We start from the raw sequence: 15,478 nt of genomic DNA, 5'->3' as shown, positions 1-15,478 counted from the left end.
TCTGATGCCAGTTCAACCATAGTTTCAAACATGATCAGCGACGAAATGTATTACTCCCTTCATCCTAGGTTAGACACGTAACATAGAAGTAGAATTTCTGCTCTACTTAGTTTCTTCATCACTACTATAAGCCCAGGTTCTCCATCCTCTGAACCAGATCGTCTGTCCCCTGTTACCAATCTGTTTCAGATTTTAACTGTCCATTTCATCTGACACAATTACTTCCTCTACCTGTACTTTTTCTCTTTCATTGTGTTCCTTGGCTACCCTTTATATGTGGATGGCCAATATTGGGTCACATTCCAGTTATCGCTTTGGTTATCTGTAACTGGTCCTGTTCTTGCTGATTCTAATCTTGGGAACTCAGAACATCATAACTTTTGAGTATCACAAGCCAATTGTGACTAGCTGGTTTCTCTCCTACTAATTTTAAACTATTGAGCTACTCTTGCCTGGCAATGTTAATACTTGTATATAGATGGGCTAGCCCTATCTAATTATTCATAGGGTGGAGCTGAAGGAACACAGCAGGCCAGGCAGCATCAGAGGAGTAGGAAAGTTAATGTTTCAGGTCAGAACTCTTCTTTAGAGTTTAACAGTCATGTTTTTCAATGTCTGATTCAACCTATCCAAAATTCCACTAGACTGTGGCCTGCACAGTTTCTTAGCCTTAAAATGTGTTCCCTGGGCTGGTTCTATGCTTTGGAATATACCCCAACGAGTGAATAACTGTTCCAATAAAATTTCCACAGTATTCGTGACTGTGTTTTTCATGGTCGGGGAAGCTTTCAACCATTTGCTAAGAGTGTTTACCGTTACCAGAATGTACTTGTGTCCTCCTGGAGTTGAAAGTAGGGGTCCTATAAAGTTAATGCGTAAATTAGTCCATGGCTTTTCTACTGGTCTGGTATGTCAGAAGACCACTTGCTTAACATGCGTAATCGGGGTTATGCTATGCGTAGATCAAACGATTCGTAACAGTGTTCCATGCCACCTTTCATTCCAGGCCACCAGCACACTTCCTTTATCTTATCCAGGGTATTTTCCACTCCTCAATGTTCCCATAAATCGTGGTACCAGTGAATTATTTGATTTCATCCCCTCTCTGGCACAAATTTTCCTTTGTATACATATAGCTCCCCTTGTGTGCTGAATGTGTGTCTCATTCTGCTCCTTCGATTAGTTTTTTTTCAATTCCCTGTCTTTCTTTTGCACCTATGCCAAATCTATTACCTTGATTTGTTTCTCCTTCTGGTCCCCGATTTCTTCAATTGGAGGCCACCACTCCTGCCCTTTTACAGTGCCTTGTTTGGCAACTCATCAGCTTTCCTGCCCTGCTCTGTCCTGCCATGCCCTACTCCTCACCCCCGCCACCCGAGATAGTTCTGAACGAGCTTTTACCTTTGTAACCCCAAATCCTTTTTCCTTGTGCTTCTTCAAAGATGTATTGTTACAGTGAAGTGGATTGAAAGGATTTTCCATCTGCCAAGACAAATCCTCTCGCCTTCAAATATCCCGCAAGGCTATTACAGATCTACATGTTGTCAGAGTATATAACTGATCCAGGCGGAAAGAGTTCTGGCCGGCCAAACACACTTGTAATGGCTCAGAGATAATGGGAACTGCAGATGCTGGAGAATCCGACATAACAAAGCGTGGAGCGGGATGAACACAGCAGGCCAAGCAGCATCTTAGGAGCACAAAAGCTGACGTTTTGGGCCTTTTGGGAGATTTTGAAGCTAGGAACAGCAACTCATATTCTGCTTGGGAATCCTGCAGTCTAATGGTATCAATGTGAACCATGCTTCAAAATCTCCCCTCCCCCTACTGCATCCCAAAACCAGCCCAGCTCGTCCGCACCTCCTTAAGCTGTTCTTCCTCTCACCCCATCCCCTCCTCCCACCTCAAGCTACACCTCCAGTTCCTACCTAATAACCTCATCCCGCCGCCTTGACTTGTCTGTCCTCCCCAGACTGACCTATCCCCTCCCTACCTCCCCACCTATACTCTCCTCTCCACCTACCTTCTCTATCCATCTTCAGTCCGCCTCCCCGTCTTCCTATTTATTTCAGAATCCTCTCCCCAACCCCCTTCTCTGATGAAGGGTCTAGGCCCAAAACATCAGCTTTTGTGCTCCTACAATGCTGCTTGGCCTACTGTGTTCGTCCAGCTCCACACTTTGTTATCACACATGTAATGGCTGCTAACTCTGCTGCCTGTGCACTTATGGCTCTGGGTAACTTTAAAGCCACACTACATCTTTCCTGTCCGTTCTCATCCTCCACGTATATCCCATGCCCAATTTTCCTTTCTCCTTCCTGTACAGATGTGAAACCATCCAGAAAAATTTTGAAATGGGGTTCTTCCTTTCCCTCCCTATTTTCAGGCCCCATCTTTCTGCCTCCCTTTTGTTTTGACATAAATGGGCCCTTAAATTGCTATCATCAGTTAACAGTCATGTTTCTCCGCTAGTAATCGAAGTTGTCTGCTAACACGGTGGTAGCTTTTATTCCTTTTACAGTGATATCCCTCCCCGGAACAATACTCTCCATCTAGCGATTCTATTTTGGCTAACTGAACCATCTTCAATCCTTCTGTCTGATAGTAACTGTACAGGGGCTTATGTTCTGATAGTATTGTAAGTGGGCTCAGCCACACTATGTAGGTAAAATGCTGCATTGCCCAGAAGACAGCTAGCAGAAGCTTTTCACATACTGTGCATCCTTACTCAGCAAGTGAGAGCATGTGTGAGGCGTTTCTACTGATCTCAATTTCCCATACATTTCCTGTTACAAAACTGCCACGAGGGTGGTGTCTGTGGTGGCAACCTCCAAAGAAAATGGTTCATCTGGATTTGGGGTTTTCAGAGCAGGCATGGTGCTTGCTTCAGAGCTGCAATGGCCTGCTTGTGTTCCGGTTTCCACTCCCAGGCCACATTCTTTTTCAATAACTCCATCAATGGAGCCACTTTTGTAGTGAATCCATCAATGTGATCCCTGCAATACTCTAGTAACCCCAGGAAGGGTCTTAACACTTTCACATCCTGCAGGACAGGGACTCTGCAGACCACCTCTACCCTTAGTTTGTCAATTTCTCTGTTCCCCAGTGACAAAATCATTTTCAAATAAGTCATTTTCTGTTTCATTATCTGCATTTTCTTAGTGTTTACTTACAAACCCAATTCAATGCAACAGCTGCAGTAGTTCACTTAGCAGCTGATAATGTTCTTCTTTACTTTCAGTTTGTAGAAGCAAGTTGTCTACATACTGCACCAGACATTCAGGTTTTGAGAACCATTTTAACCCTTCTCGTGGATATTGGTGAAATATGGACGGAAAGTTATGGGGTGGCAGGGTGGTCTATGTATATTTCTGGCCTTAGAGTAAAGGCGAATTTAATATTGGTAATCTTTCTCCAGTGGGATTGACCAAAACCAGTTACTTATGTCCAAAATCATGAACCACTGCACATCCTCATTTTGTTTGACTATTGTTTCTGGGCTAGTTGCTATAGTGGGGATGTTAATGGGGTGGCCTTTTTCAGTGCTCTGTGGTCTATGGCTAGTCGCCAGCTACTGTCCAGCTTCCTCACCGGCCAAATGGGCAAATTGTTGGCAGAAGCTATCGGTCTTAAGATCCCTTGTTGCAGCAAACTCTGCATTGCCTTCCCTACATCATTTTCTGCCAGCTTCAGAAAACCATATTGCTTCTTTGGTTTGGGGTCTGGACCCTGTATACATGCACTCCCAGTCATGTTCCCAGTCATGTTTATGTCAGGCAAATACTACTGAGCGCTGTACAATGAGTTGCTGCACTTCATGACTGTCACTCATCTCCCCTGGCTTTACCCACATTTCCCTAACTGTGCATATCCTGTCTTGAAATTCCCCAACCAGGATAAGTGCGCAGTTTTCACTTCTCCTACCTTCAGGCATTTGGCAAATCATACAATTATTGGGATCAAAACAGAGTCCCATTTTGACCATATAGTTACTCCCTAAGATATGTTCTTGTTCCCTAGGTAGTTTGGTAAAGACTACTGAATGTCTCCCATACTAACCTCCAAATGGTACGCTCACATGTCCCCCTTCACTTCTCCAGATCACTGCCTGATCTTTAACAGGTGACATCTGTACCCGAGAGGTCTTGGAAAATTTTGCTGTTTCTTTTTCCCATTCCCTAACCATCTTCCTTATTACCCAGGACTCTGTGTGCACGTCGTCAGTGAGATCAAACTGCTTTAATGCCCTCCTCGACTCCTCAGTGCCATGCCACAACAGCATTCTCAGCCATCAGTTCCTAGCCTCTGCCTCCAGATTGTTCCTCTCTGAGGCTGTACCATACACCCCCAAAACACTGCCCAAAAGGCATGCTGCAAGTGTGGTGGGGTGTTCACCTTTTCTTTGGTAGCACTTTATCAGTGCCTCTACTAGGTCCATTCTGTTCGCGTATATGATATTTAACATCTGGTCTTTTAAACCCTCAGTTGTGCCTCTACCAACTTTCTGCTCGTCTGGTAACACAGCATGTATGTGTGGGTCCAAGTGCACAATTAATCATTTTCTTCTCTCAGTATCATCTAAACCCATGTATTTTGCTCTGGAGAATGACTGCTTGGAAGAGCAAACTAGGATCATCCCCGGGCGTGCATATTTCAGTATCCTTTGCAATGTCCCTCAACTGCTATACTCCAAATGGGGTGAAATATACTACCCTCTTGTCCTCTATCATCTGACCATAATCCTCCTGTAGTGGTTACAAGGTGGGGCCATTAAGATTGGAGCCAATGGGGTCTCTGACCCTGGCTCATAACTGGTGGTGGATCCCCATCATCATGACCATCCCTAGCCACTTCTTCTGCTAAATGATCCTAGTCTATGTTCCCTTCACCACCTTCCTCATCTATTTCAGGTGTAAAAGTGCAAATTATGCCTCTCTGCATGGCTACATGACCTTGCACTCTTTCTATCTTTTTCTGACATTTTGTGTGATCAGCGACACTACTCCTTTTTTCCTGAGCCGCTGTCTGCAGTGCTAGCGAGTTTTGAGAGGATTTGTAGCTCAGTTTGAGGTTCTGGATGTGAGTTTGCTAGCTGAGCTGGAAGGTTAGTTTTCAGACGTTTCGTCACCATTCTAGGTAACATCATCAGTGAGCCTCTGACGAACCGCTGGTGTTATGTCCCGCTTTCTACATAATTCCTAGAAGCATGGCATTCCAACCGGAACTCCATCAACAAACACATTGGCTCCAAATCAATCTACCATCCCCTGAGAAAAAGAACATGAAATGACATCACCAACCCAAAGAAACCTAACCAGATAAACAGAAAGCGGGACATAACACCAGCGCTTTGTCGGACGTTCACTGATGATGTTATCTAGAATGGTGATGAAACGTCTGAAAACTAACCTTCCAGCTCAGCAAGCAAACTCACATCCAGAATTCATTGCAGTTTTTAAATCATTACATTTTTGCTTCCATCCTTCCACCTCAGCTTCAGCTGTTTAGACTTCTTCCTTTCACATACTCCTTTCCCTAACCAGTTTCTCACACCACATCTGGTATTGATTCATATGTACCAAATTTGCACTCCTCCATCCCTGCAGATCAGTTACCTTTTCACCAAGGCAGGATACCTCTTCACCATGTCTCTTATTCACTTCCTCTAGTCTGTCCCTCTCTACGTTCTCTAACTTGTCTTGCTGCTGGTATTCACAAAGTCCTTTATTCTCTTCCTCTACTCTTTATAACTTGGCTAGTTGTCGGCATTCCGTCCATTATTCCATTAAACCTCCAATTGTTACCACCTTCTATATTGTTTTAAAATTCTTGTCTGATACCTTTTTGTTTGGGTGGCCTGCCAAAGGTCTTCTCCAGAGGACTTTCCCTTGTCCCTAGTGTGACCTCCATAATCTCCCTATTGCAGCCACTTCCCTATTATGTATTTCTGGAGGAGCCCCATTCAGTCAGGGCAGTCCATTCTTTCCTGTTTCATCTCTGTATACCGGTGGCTATAGTTTAACCATCTGCACTCTGCCGATTTGGTTCAGCTCACGCCTCCCAAGGTCTTCCCTCGAACCCAAAGCCCCTGCTTGGTGCAACCAGAGTCTCCCACTGACTCAACAGAGAGATCTACCTACGGGTCCGAGTCACAGCACCATAATATGTAGTTGGGAGCCCGGACAACACTAACTCCAGTTGGTGTTAAGGATCAAGCATCAAGCATCAATTCTCGTAACCTCACAAAATTACTTTATTAGTGTATTAAACAAGACACATGTTGCTTAAATGTTTTTAAAATCTCAAAACTGGACCTTATATATTTTCCCACAAACAGAACTAAGCCTACTTATACACTGCTAAAGTCCTCTGACACTCCCCAAGTAGTCATAGAATATAAAAGCTAATACCCAATCAGGATAACAGCTGCTGCTGACGAAGGCTGATGCTGCACTTGATGTCATCAACACATCCTTGACATAGGGTCTGCCTTAGCGATGGTTCGTCTCTGGAGTTTTCGCTGACTGCATGCCCCAAGGGTCCATCTTCTTCCTGTTGGCTCAGGCTAATTCACTTATTGTAAGCCTTTACCTAATTGGCCCTCACCTAGAGATTTAGGTAGCATTAACTTATTTATTGTTCAAATAAGGCTTTTGCATTACCTCACTTTGTTAAACAGAACTTAGTTAATTCAAACCAGTTCAAAATCAGCTCAACCTAGTACCTCAGTGCAGGTCGTTTATAGTTCACGAACTGCTTCTTTCTTCGTGACAGCACCTTAGCATACAGTAACTCCCGTTAGCAATGTCAGTGGTTTGTACCCCTCTATCTGTCTGCAGCCTCGAGCTAACCTCTCCCCAGGCAGCGATGACACCAGCTTGTAACTTTCTCACTCTCTTTCTCTCCGTCTCTCTGCAGCTCTGGCTAACATAATCCTTATGGCTATAACAGTGTATACAGGGACTTGATTTTTATTTAATTCACATCAATAATTAACTGCCAAAGTTTCTACAATGCGCTTTTTAAGCTATTTTCCTCAGAATGAGAAATTAAGCAATGTTAGAGAAAAGTATCAACTGTACAGGCTGAACCCAATCTCAACTCTCAGGAAATAGTTAATTTTATTAAGATCTTGTCGACCAGTAGAAGAGTTACGTGATTAATCACTGATGGCAAAATGTTTTCTAATTATAGATCTGTCATTCTAGCTAAATATCACCCATGAAATAGAATTCTGCACACACTGCCCAACTTTGATCTGCAGTTATTCAACAACAAAAGGGTTATTCCATGGTCACTAATACTTCAAGGTATTTGTAAGGTCAAAATATTCGTAAGTGCTGACAACCCCACTGTATTTAACAAAAATGATAAATACCTGGCAAAATCACACTCCCGCAAGTATCGAGAATTATTCATGTGGCCCAGAAAATCTATGTCTTGGAATAGCACAACACCTAGAATACAGGTAATCAAAATGCTGTTAGAAAAGGATGTCTTAACCCAAATAAATTATGAAACTATGTAAAATACATTGATGAAAACAACAAATGGTCTCAAAATTCTTATTAACATTGTTACTATACTGGAATCAAGTGCAGTGAGCAGAAATTACAGGATCCACTGTAACATCTCTTTAACATTATGACAGATTCTTGTGATCGTGCTTTGTCACCCAGATATTCATCATTATCATACATTTTGAAAATTTTAATTAACCTTCCTATTTACAAGTTGATTATGTTTCACCAACTCTACCTAAAATGCAAAAGGAAATTTCTCTGCATAGGCAATTTTTCAGGATGAAAGTGAGATGCAATATGGAGGAGATTGCAACTGCTGCATAGATGCATGAATGTTTTGAAAGTTTAAAATCATCCAAGTATTTTGTAATAATTTTAATATCATTTTTAATCTGCTTTTAAAATTGGGATAAAACTAAGACAACAGTTGTCCCAATAGACAATTTACTCAGACAAAAAAAAATTAGCAAGAGTTCTGCTCATTGATCTGAAACATTCACTTTATCTGATGCTGCCTGACCTTTCCTGAGCTTTTCCTTTTCATTCTCATTAGCAGAAAAGGGTTATTTACAGCTGTATGTGCATTAAATAAATTGATTCTTTTGAACAGGTGACCAAACATGTGGATGAAGGTAGAGCAGTGGAAGTGGTATTCATGTAGTTAAGTAAGGCGTTTGATAAGGTTCCCCATGGTAGGCTCATGCAGAAGGTAAGGAGGCATGGGAAAGGGGGAAATGTGGCAGATTGGATTAAGAATTGGCTGACCCTTAGAAGACAAAGGGTGGTAGTGGATGGAAAATATTCAACATGGTGCTCAGTTATGAGTGGTGTACCTCAAGGATCTGTTCTGGGTCCTCTTCTATATGTGATTTTTGTAAATGATTTGGATGAAGGAGTGGAAGGGTGGATTAGTAAATTCACAGATGATACGAAGGTGGGTCAAGTTGTGGATAGTGTGGAGGGCTGTTCTAGGTTTTAAAGGGGCATTGATAGGTTGCAGAGCTGGGCTGAGAAGTGGCAGATGGATTTTAATCCTGGAAAGTGTGAGGTGATTTATTTTGGAAGGACAAACTTGAAAGCAGAATACAGGGTTAACAGATAGATTCTTGACAGTGTGGAGGAGCAGAGGGATCTTGGGGTTCATGTTCACAGTTCCCTGAAAGCTGCCTCCCAGGTGGATAGAGTTGTTAAGAAGGCATATGGTGTGCTAGCTTTCATCAATAGATGGAGTGAGTTCAAGAGCCGTGAAGTTACGCTCTAGCTATACAAGCCTGGTTTGGCCAGATCTAGAGTATTGTGTCCAATTCAGGTCGCCTCATTACAGCAAAGACATGGAAGCGCTGGAAAAGGTGCAGAGAAGATTTACCAGGATGTTGCCTGGAATGGAGGGAAGGTCTTACGAGGAAAGGTTGAGAGAGCTAGGGCTTTTCTCTTCAGAACGATGAAGGATGAGAGGTGACTTGACAGAGGTGTACAAAATGATCAGAGGTATAGGTAGAGCGGACAGCCAGAGACTTTTTCCTAGGGTGCAGGTAGCTATGATGAGGGGGCACAGTTTTAAAGTGAGTGGAGGTAGATATAGGGGAGACATCAGAGGTAGATTCTTTACTCAGAGTTTGGTCGGGGCATGGAATGCATTGCCGGAGAGGATTGTGGAGTTGGCCTCATTTAAGCAGCTATTAGATAGGCATATGAATGATAGTATAAGATAGGGGTGGAGGTTACATAAACCTTAGGATTAGGGTAAAAATTCAGCACAACATTGTGGGCCAAAGAGCCTGTACTGTGCTATGTTCTTTTTCTTAAAAAATGGCTTAACTGGCAATAGTCTGTTCAACAACAACAACTTTTAAAAATATATACATCGCATTGATGCTTCACTTGGACATTACAAGACAAATTATGGCACAGAGCCAGATAAGGAAACATCAAATCAGATAACTGAAAACTCCTTCAAACAGTTATGTCTTAAGGTGTGCTTTAAAGGAAAAAAGGAAGGGAGAGAGAGGCAGAGAAGTGTATGGAGGGTCTTCCAGATGTTACAGCTGAGCAGTTGAAACATGGCTACCAGCGGTGAGGGACTATAAATGGGAGACGAGCGCAGTTTTATTTCAAGAGTTTTTACAATGAGACTAATATTATGAGCATGGACATTCTTGTCAGTTCTGTGATTCCTTATTGTTTGTAATCTCTGGGGACTTCAATATCATGTTCTATGGATAAGGGCAGGATTATTGGCAGTAACCTTTGGAATCCACCCAAAGGACATTCCAGAGGTTTCTGAGAAGTTGTTCACAGTGATTCCATGGTCTGAATTTTCCCACCTCGCTGAATGACATGGACAAATCAATTCGGAAAACATGGAGAGATCATAAAAATGATATTCGTAACGTCAAGGAAAAAGAAAATTATGATTTTCCACCCAAGCGTCGAATGACAAGACAAGAATCTCACCAGGGAGTGGCAAGAGACCTATTTCCAAGTATTTGCGTCTTGTTCTGACTTGTTCTCACATCATTTACACATAGTTACTTACTTTCTCATGCAGTGGAACCAAAATGGTATAATCCCTAAACAGAGATCAGACCGAGCAAATGGCAGTTGCAGCTCACCACTTAGTCCTCGGGACCTCATCTTGACGAGTAGTCCACAACATCTCAAGGGTACGTTCCATCAACAGTGACTGCCTGCACTTGTTCCACCCTCAACATAAGTTGATATAAATCCAGCACTAGCTATACCATATTATTATGGAATATCAGACTCGTTTAGAAACAGTTGTCATTTCAATACTGCATTTTGCAGCACACCAACACCTTTCATTATCATGCTGCTGCCTGGTCTCTCTGTGCACAGAGACAAGTAACCATGTCATCTCAGATTGTCACTTGTTTTCTTAGCACTTACTCACCTCACGCCTACTTGGATGCTTACAGTATCTGTGCCTTGCCTTTATGCACTTTGCCTTCTCATTCAGAACTTGTGGCTCGTACTTCTGTCTTGTCTTGCTTTTAGCACAATCACAAAGTCAGGCAGCTTGTTCTGGTTGTTAGCAGTGATTAGTTAAGAGGGTGGACATATTGGTGTATTTCACTGTATTACGTCAATGTCATGACTACAGCATGAGCCAGCAACTTACATGATAAATATATTGTACGTGTTTCAACCAAATGAAAATGTCTAAAAATCTAAGGGACTATACTCACTGGAGTTTAGGAGGGAGATCTATGGCCTCGAAAGAGTGGATGTTGGGAAGATGCTTCCATTAGTAGGAGAAACTAGGACCCGAGGGCACAGCCTTAGAGTAGAGGGAAGACCTTTTAGAATGGAGATAGTAAGAAACTACTTCAGCCAGAAATTGGTGAATCTATGGAATTCACTGCCACAGAGGACTGTGGAGGCCAAGTCATTGACTACATTTAAGACTGAGATAGATAGGTTCTTGATTATCAAGGGGATCAAGGGTTATGGGGAGAAAGTGGGAGAATGAGGCAGAGGAACTTACCAGCCACGACTGAATGTAGAGCAGACTCAAAGCGCCGAATGGCCTAATTTCTGCTCCTATGTCTTATGGAAAGTTGGTTGGGGGTGTGCCACAGTCAGTTCTGGGGGTCTGTTCAGGAAAATCAAGGGGGAAATTGGGGCAACTGGAATGGTAGAGAAGTTGGGGAACTCAATTGTAGGGATTGCAGGCAGCATGCTTGGTTGCAGAAGTGAAAATAATTCTAAAAGGGCAATTCAACATATAAGGGTGGGAATCAAAGATGCATTTGAGGATATGGGTTACCAAGGTAGGCAATATCCATGACGGTTACCACGACCCTGGGTTCAACAGAAGAGACAGTGCAGCACAATGGTCTGCATGGTACAGTATAGGCCCAGGATATGAGAATAATGCTGGGAGAGGAAGCAACGATGAGAGTCAAGTGGGAACTTGCGGAAGTTAAGGACTGACGGGATCAACAGGGAGTCCAAGCAAGAAATTAGATGAAGGTTTGGGGTCACTAGATTACCAGGGTCAGCCTGCACCTCATTCTGAGAAGTGCAACCTGTGTTGCCTTTCATCCTCATTCAAATCACAAAAGTCGCTGCCATCACATCTGGAATGGTCAGAGCTAGATTATTTTTTTCTTTCTTTTCTTTTCTTCACAACAGAGGTTAAAAATACCTTTAATTGTAAAATCCTGCATGTGAAATGCATGCAATGAACTATCTGTGATACAATCAGACTCTAGTGTCCTATCTCTGAGCTAGGAGGCCAGTGTTTGAGTTCCACCTGCTCCAGAGGTATGTAATAACATCCCTGGACAGGTTGATTTAAAAATAAATACCAGTGGGATAAACATGTTTTGGCCATAAGCAATCTCAACCACATTCTTGGTCTTACAACTTGATCATAATCATCTGTGTGAAGCAGATTTAATCACAGACAGCCTTTTAAAATGTCATTTGCAAGCTGCCATTCACAAAGAAAATCCAAGGTCGCATAGGCTGATCAAGGTTGATTTCCTCTCACTTTAAACAATAAGTATTTGCCAGTTGCTCTTTTATGCAATGCTGCCTTTCTTGGGTCACTTGGAGCAGGGGGATGCAGTGCAAGGTTCAGCAGCCTACCATATGTGTGAGCCCCAGCCTATGTTACATACGCCCGAATATGGCCACCAAGTCAAAAGGTGACAGGTACTGCATCAGCCTCCATTTCTCATTGTACTAGGATCCATGCTAAATCACGTCATTCGTGTGTGGTGTGATTACCATTGCTCATATTACTATGCCCCTTGTTTTGTTTATAACTTTTGCCAAACAGCTTCGTCAGAAGTACGATCACTGAAAGCAGGGGTCATTATCACTGTGACCGTAATGCAAAGGCACAGAGAAACCAAGGAAGAAATAAATTCGTTCACAACTCCAGAGCCAGCAGCAATGTCCAACGTCCGCCAAACAACCTCCACATGAAGAAACTGCCGTTCAAGGTCCGTCAGGATATGGAGAAGATAAAGGAAGCCCAGAGTCTATCATCCTGTATGCATTTTCTCCAAATAAGCAAGGCACAAAGCTAAAGCAGTCTGCTTGATTCACATCACATTCACCAACATCAATTACCCTCTTCACTGACATTTAGGAGCAGCAGTGTGTACTATCTACAAAACAGCTATACAAAACCCTGGTTAGACCCACTTGGTGTACTATGATAAGATCTGGGCAGTACACCTTGGAAAGGATATATTGGTCTTGGAAGGAATGATATCTGGACTTCAGGGATTAGGAGGAGAGATTATGCAATTTACACCTGTTTTCCCTAGATTTTCTAGAAGGCTAAAAGGTGATATGATTGAAGTTTTCAAGATAGTTGATGGGAAAGGACAAAGTAGATAGACTATTTCACTACTTGGGATTCTAAAACTTTAGGGCATAGTCTAAACACTAGGGTCAGACTGTTTAGGAGGCTTGCTAGGAATCACTTCTGTTTACTAAGGGTGGTAGCAGTTAGGAACTCTCTTTGCAGACAGTTTGGATACGGTTGAAACAAAGTAATGGTCTCCTTTTCAATAAAAGGAGAAGTTGCTGGAGAAACTGGCAGCATCTGTGGAGAAAAAGCAGAGCTTATACTTCACGTCCACGGACTCTTTTTAGCATCTGCAGCTTTTTAAAATAAATTTTAGTACCCTTTTACAATTTGGTCCAAATACAAATGACTTGTAAAAAAGAAGCAATAGTGTCATTAGAAAATTGTTTTTTTTAAACATAGTGGGTGGTTGGGATGTGGAATATGCTGACGGTTTAAAGGTTGTACTTGTGTCTGGAAGCCCGAGACCAGCAGCATATCACAGCATGCGGTGCTGGGTCCTTTGCTATTTGTAGTGGTATTGCACTACATGATGTATATTAATGTACATTTAGGCAATGAATGCAGAAGATATGAAAATGAGTGCTATAGAATAGTGAGGAAGACAGCCTTAGAATACAGGATGTTATACAGGGGCTGAACAATGGCAAATAGATCTTAATCCTGAAAAGTAGGTAATGTGCTTTGTCAGGACTAACAAAGCAAGGATTACATGATAACTAGTAGAACACTAAGAACTACAGAGGACCAGACGGACCTTGGTGTGCACGCAAACAGATCCTTTAAAGCAACAGGACAGGAGAATGTGGTTAAGCAGGCATATGGGACTTTTGCCTTTACTAGTCAAGGCACTGAATACAACAGCTGTTATAATGAGCTGTGCAGGCATTAGTTGGACCACACAGAAAAGTACAGTGTGCAGTTCAAATCATCACATTGCAGAAGAATATGCAAATCCAAAGAATTGTGGATTTTGGAAATCAGAAACAGAAGAGTATGTTTGGACAAGGGAGGGTACAAAGGATATTGATCAGGGCTGGCGCATTTTAGCGACAGAGAGATTAAATAGTCTGAGTTGTTTTCCTTAGAGCAGAGATCTGATTGAGATGTTACAAAATTCTGCTCAGCATAGATTGGAACAAGCTCTTCCCCTTAGTAGAAGGATAAAGAAACAGGGGATCATTGTTTTAAGTTAAAGGGTAGGTGGTCTAAAAGGGAATTTAAATAACTATTTTCTCACCACAAGGATGGTGGGTATCTGGATCTCAGTGTCCGAGAGGTGGTACAGGCAGGAACCATTCCAACATTTAAGGAGTATTTAGATGATCACTTGCAATATCATAGCACAAACGGCTATAGGCCAAGGGCTAGAAGACGGGCCTAGAATAGAGAAGTGCTTGATGCTTGGTGCGCACACAGTGGGCTGAAGGGGCTCTTTTTGTGCTGCAAATCTCTATGACTCAGCGTTTCAGGAAAAGCCAGGGATGTGACAAGACGAGATCCTGAGGCGGAGACATGACTGGCCGAATGACCTCATTGTACCCGAAATTTGATTTTATTCTGTTCTCCACAAATTCCAATGGTCCGTCCTCTTTACCGGCCAACTGATTTCCTCTTAGAGAATGTACGTCCAGCTCCAACAGCCAAAAATAGGCTGGTTTCTGCCGCATGACATCGTGGTTGTCAAAACCATCATTACTGCTCAGTCAAGGCTCAGTCAGACCACCAGCACATTCCATGAAAAAAGAATTAGTTCATTGGATTCAGTCAGACTGGCCAGACAAGGAACACTGATGGTCGGAAAGCAGCAAGTCTCATTGAATCATCGGGCCACACCTACAGGTAATCACCTCCCGCTGCTGTCAGGACCTGTTCAGACAGGTTGTCCGACTGTGACAGCGGCTTCGCAGCTGGAAATCAATGATGGCGAGGCTGAGCTCGAACTTCCGCCACCCCCCACAACCCTGTGTGTAATGAGCCGGCACATCAGGTCCGGATTTCCTTACCGCGGACCGTCTGCTCCTTCAGGATATCCTTCACCGGGGTTTCGAATGAAGCAAGCAGCAACACCAGGACTCCACGCAAAAAGTACCAGAAGTCAAAAAAGGTGAACGGCAGCACCGACAGGAGGGCCACGACGAGCCACATGATTCCGGCCTGCGCGCAGGTAGACGACAATCAATCTGTGAGCAGTATCACCCTCCGATCATTATCACCGCCTCTTCCGCGTCCTTCTCCGGCGCATTCCTCGCGTCACAATGCAGGGAAGAAACGCGAGTTCTTCCTCCGCTGCGCGCGTCACAATGCGGGGAGGAAGCGCGAGCTCCCCATCTAACGGTCCGGACATTTAAAAATACTGAGCCTTCCGGGTAGCTCCTGATCACAAGTACACTGTAGGTATCATTACCAAACGGCATAAGACATAAAATGTACGTTATCATTTGAAACGCTTTAGAATTCGGAATGTGTATACTAGTCATTTTTTAAAGAAAGCATAATTTATTTCGAGTTTCTGTTTAAAGTAGACCAGTTAAGCGAATAAACTTAAACCGTCAAAAACCCTGCACCATTAGGCAAACATCCTCATTTTGCACTTCAGTGATCTTGC

At 43.0% G+C, this 15,478-nt stretch overlaps 1 protein-coding gene across 1 annotated transcript in view; it reads right to left on the bottom strand.

Annotated features, from left to right (window-relative positions):
* LOC125453634 (protein THEM6-like) overlaps positions 1-15,213 on the bottom strand; it is a 42,172-nt gene extending 26,959 nt beyond the window's left edge. The window contains exons 1-2 of the mRNA XM_048533439.2: positions 14,877-15,213; positions 7,379-7,457 (exon numbers count right to left, since the gene is read on the bottom strand). Of these exons, the coding sequence (XP_048389396.1) occupies positions 7,379-7,457; positions 14,877-15,018 (221 nt within the window). The 5' untranslated portion in view covers positions 15,019-15,213. The remainder of the gene's footprint in view (positions 1-7,378; positions 7,458-14,876) is intronic.
* Between the last annotated feature and the right edge of the window lie 265 nt (positions 15,214-15,478).

Source organism: Stegostoma tigrinum, chromosome 6 (assembly GCF_030684315.1).
Source record: "Stegostoma tigrinum isolate sSteTig4 chromosome 6, sSteTig4.hap1, whole genome shotgun sequence".
In the NCBI taxonomy this organism is placed as follows: Eukaryota; Metazoa; Chordata; class Chondrichthyes; order Orectolobiformes; family Stegostomatidae; genus Stegostoma; species Stegostoma tigrinum.
This window is presented reverse-complemented; position numbering and strand designations above follow the sequence as displayed.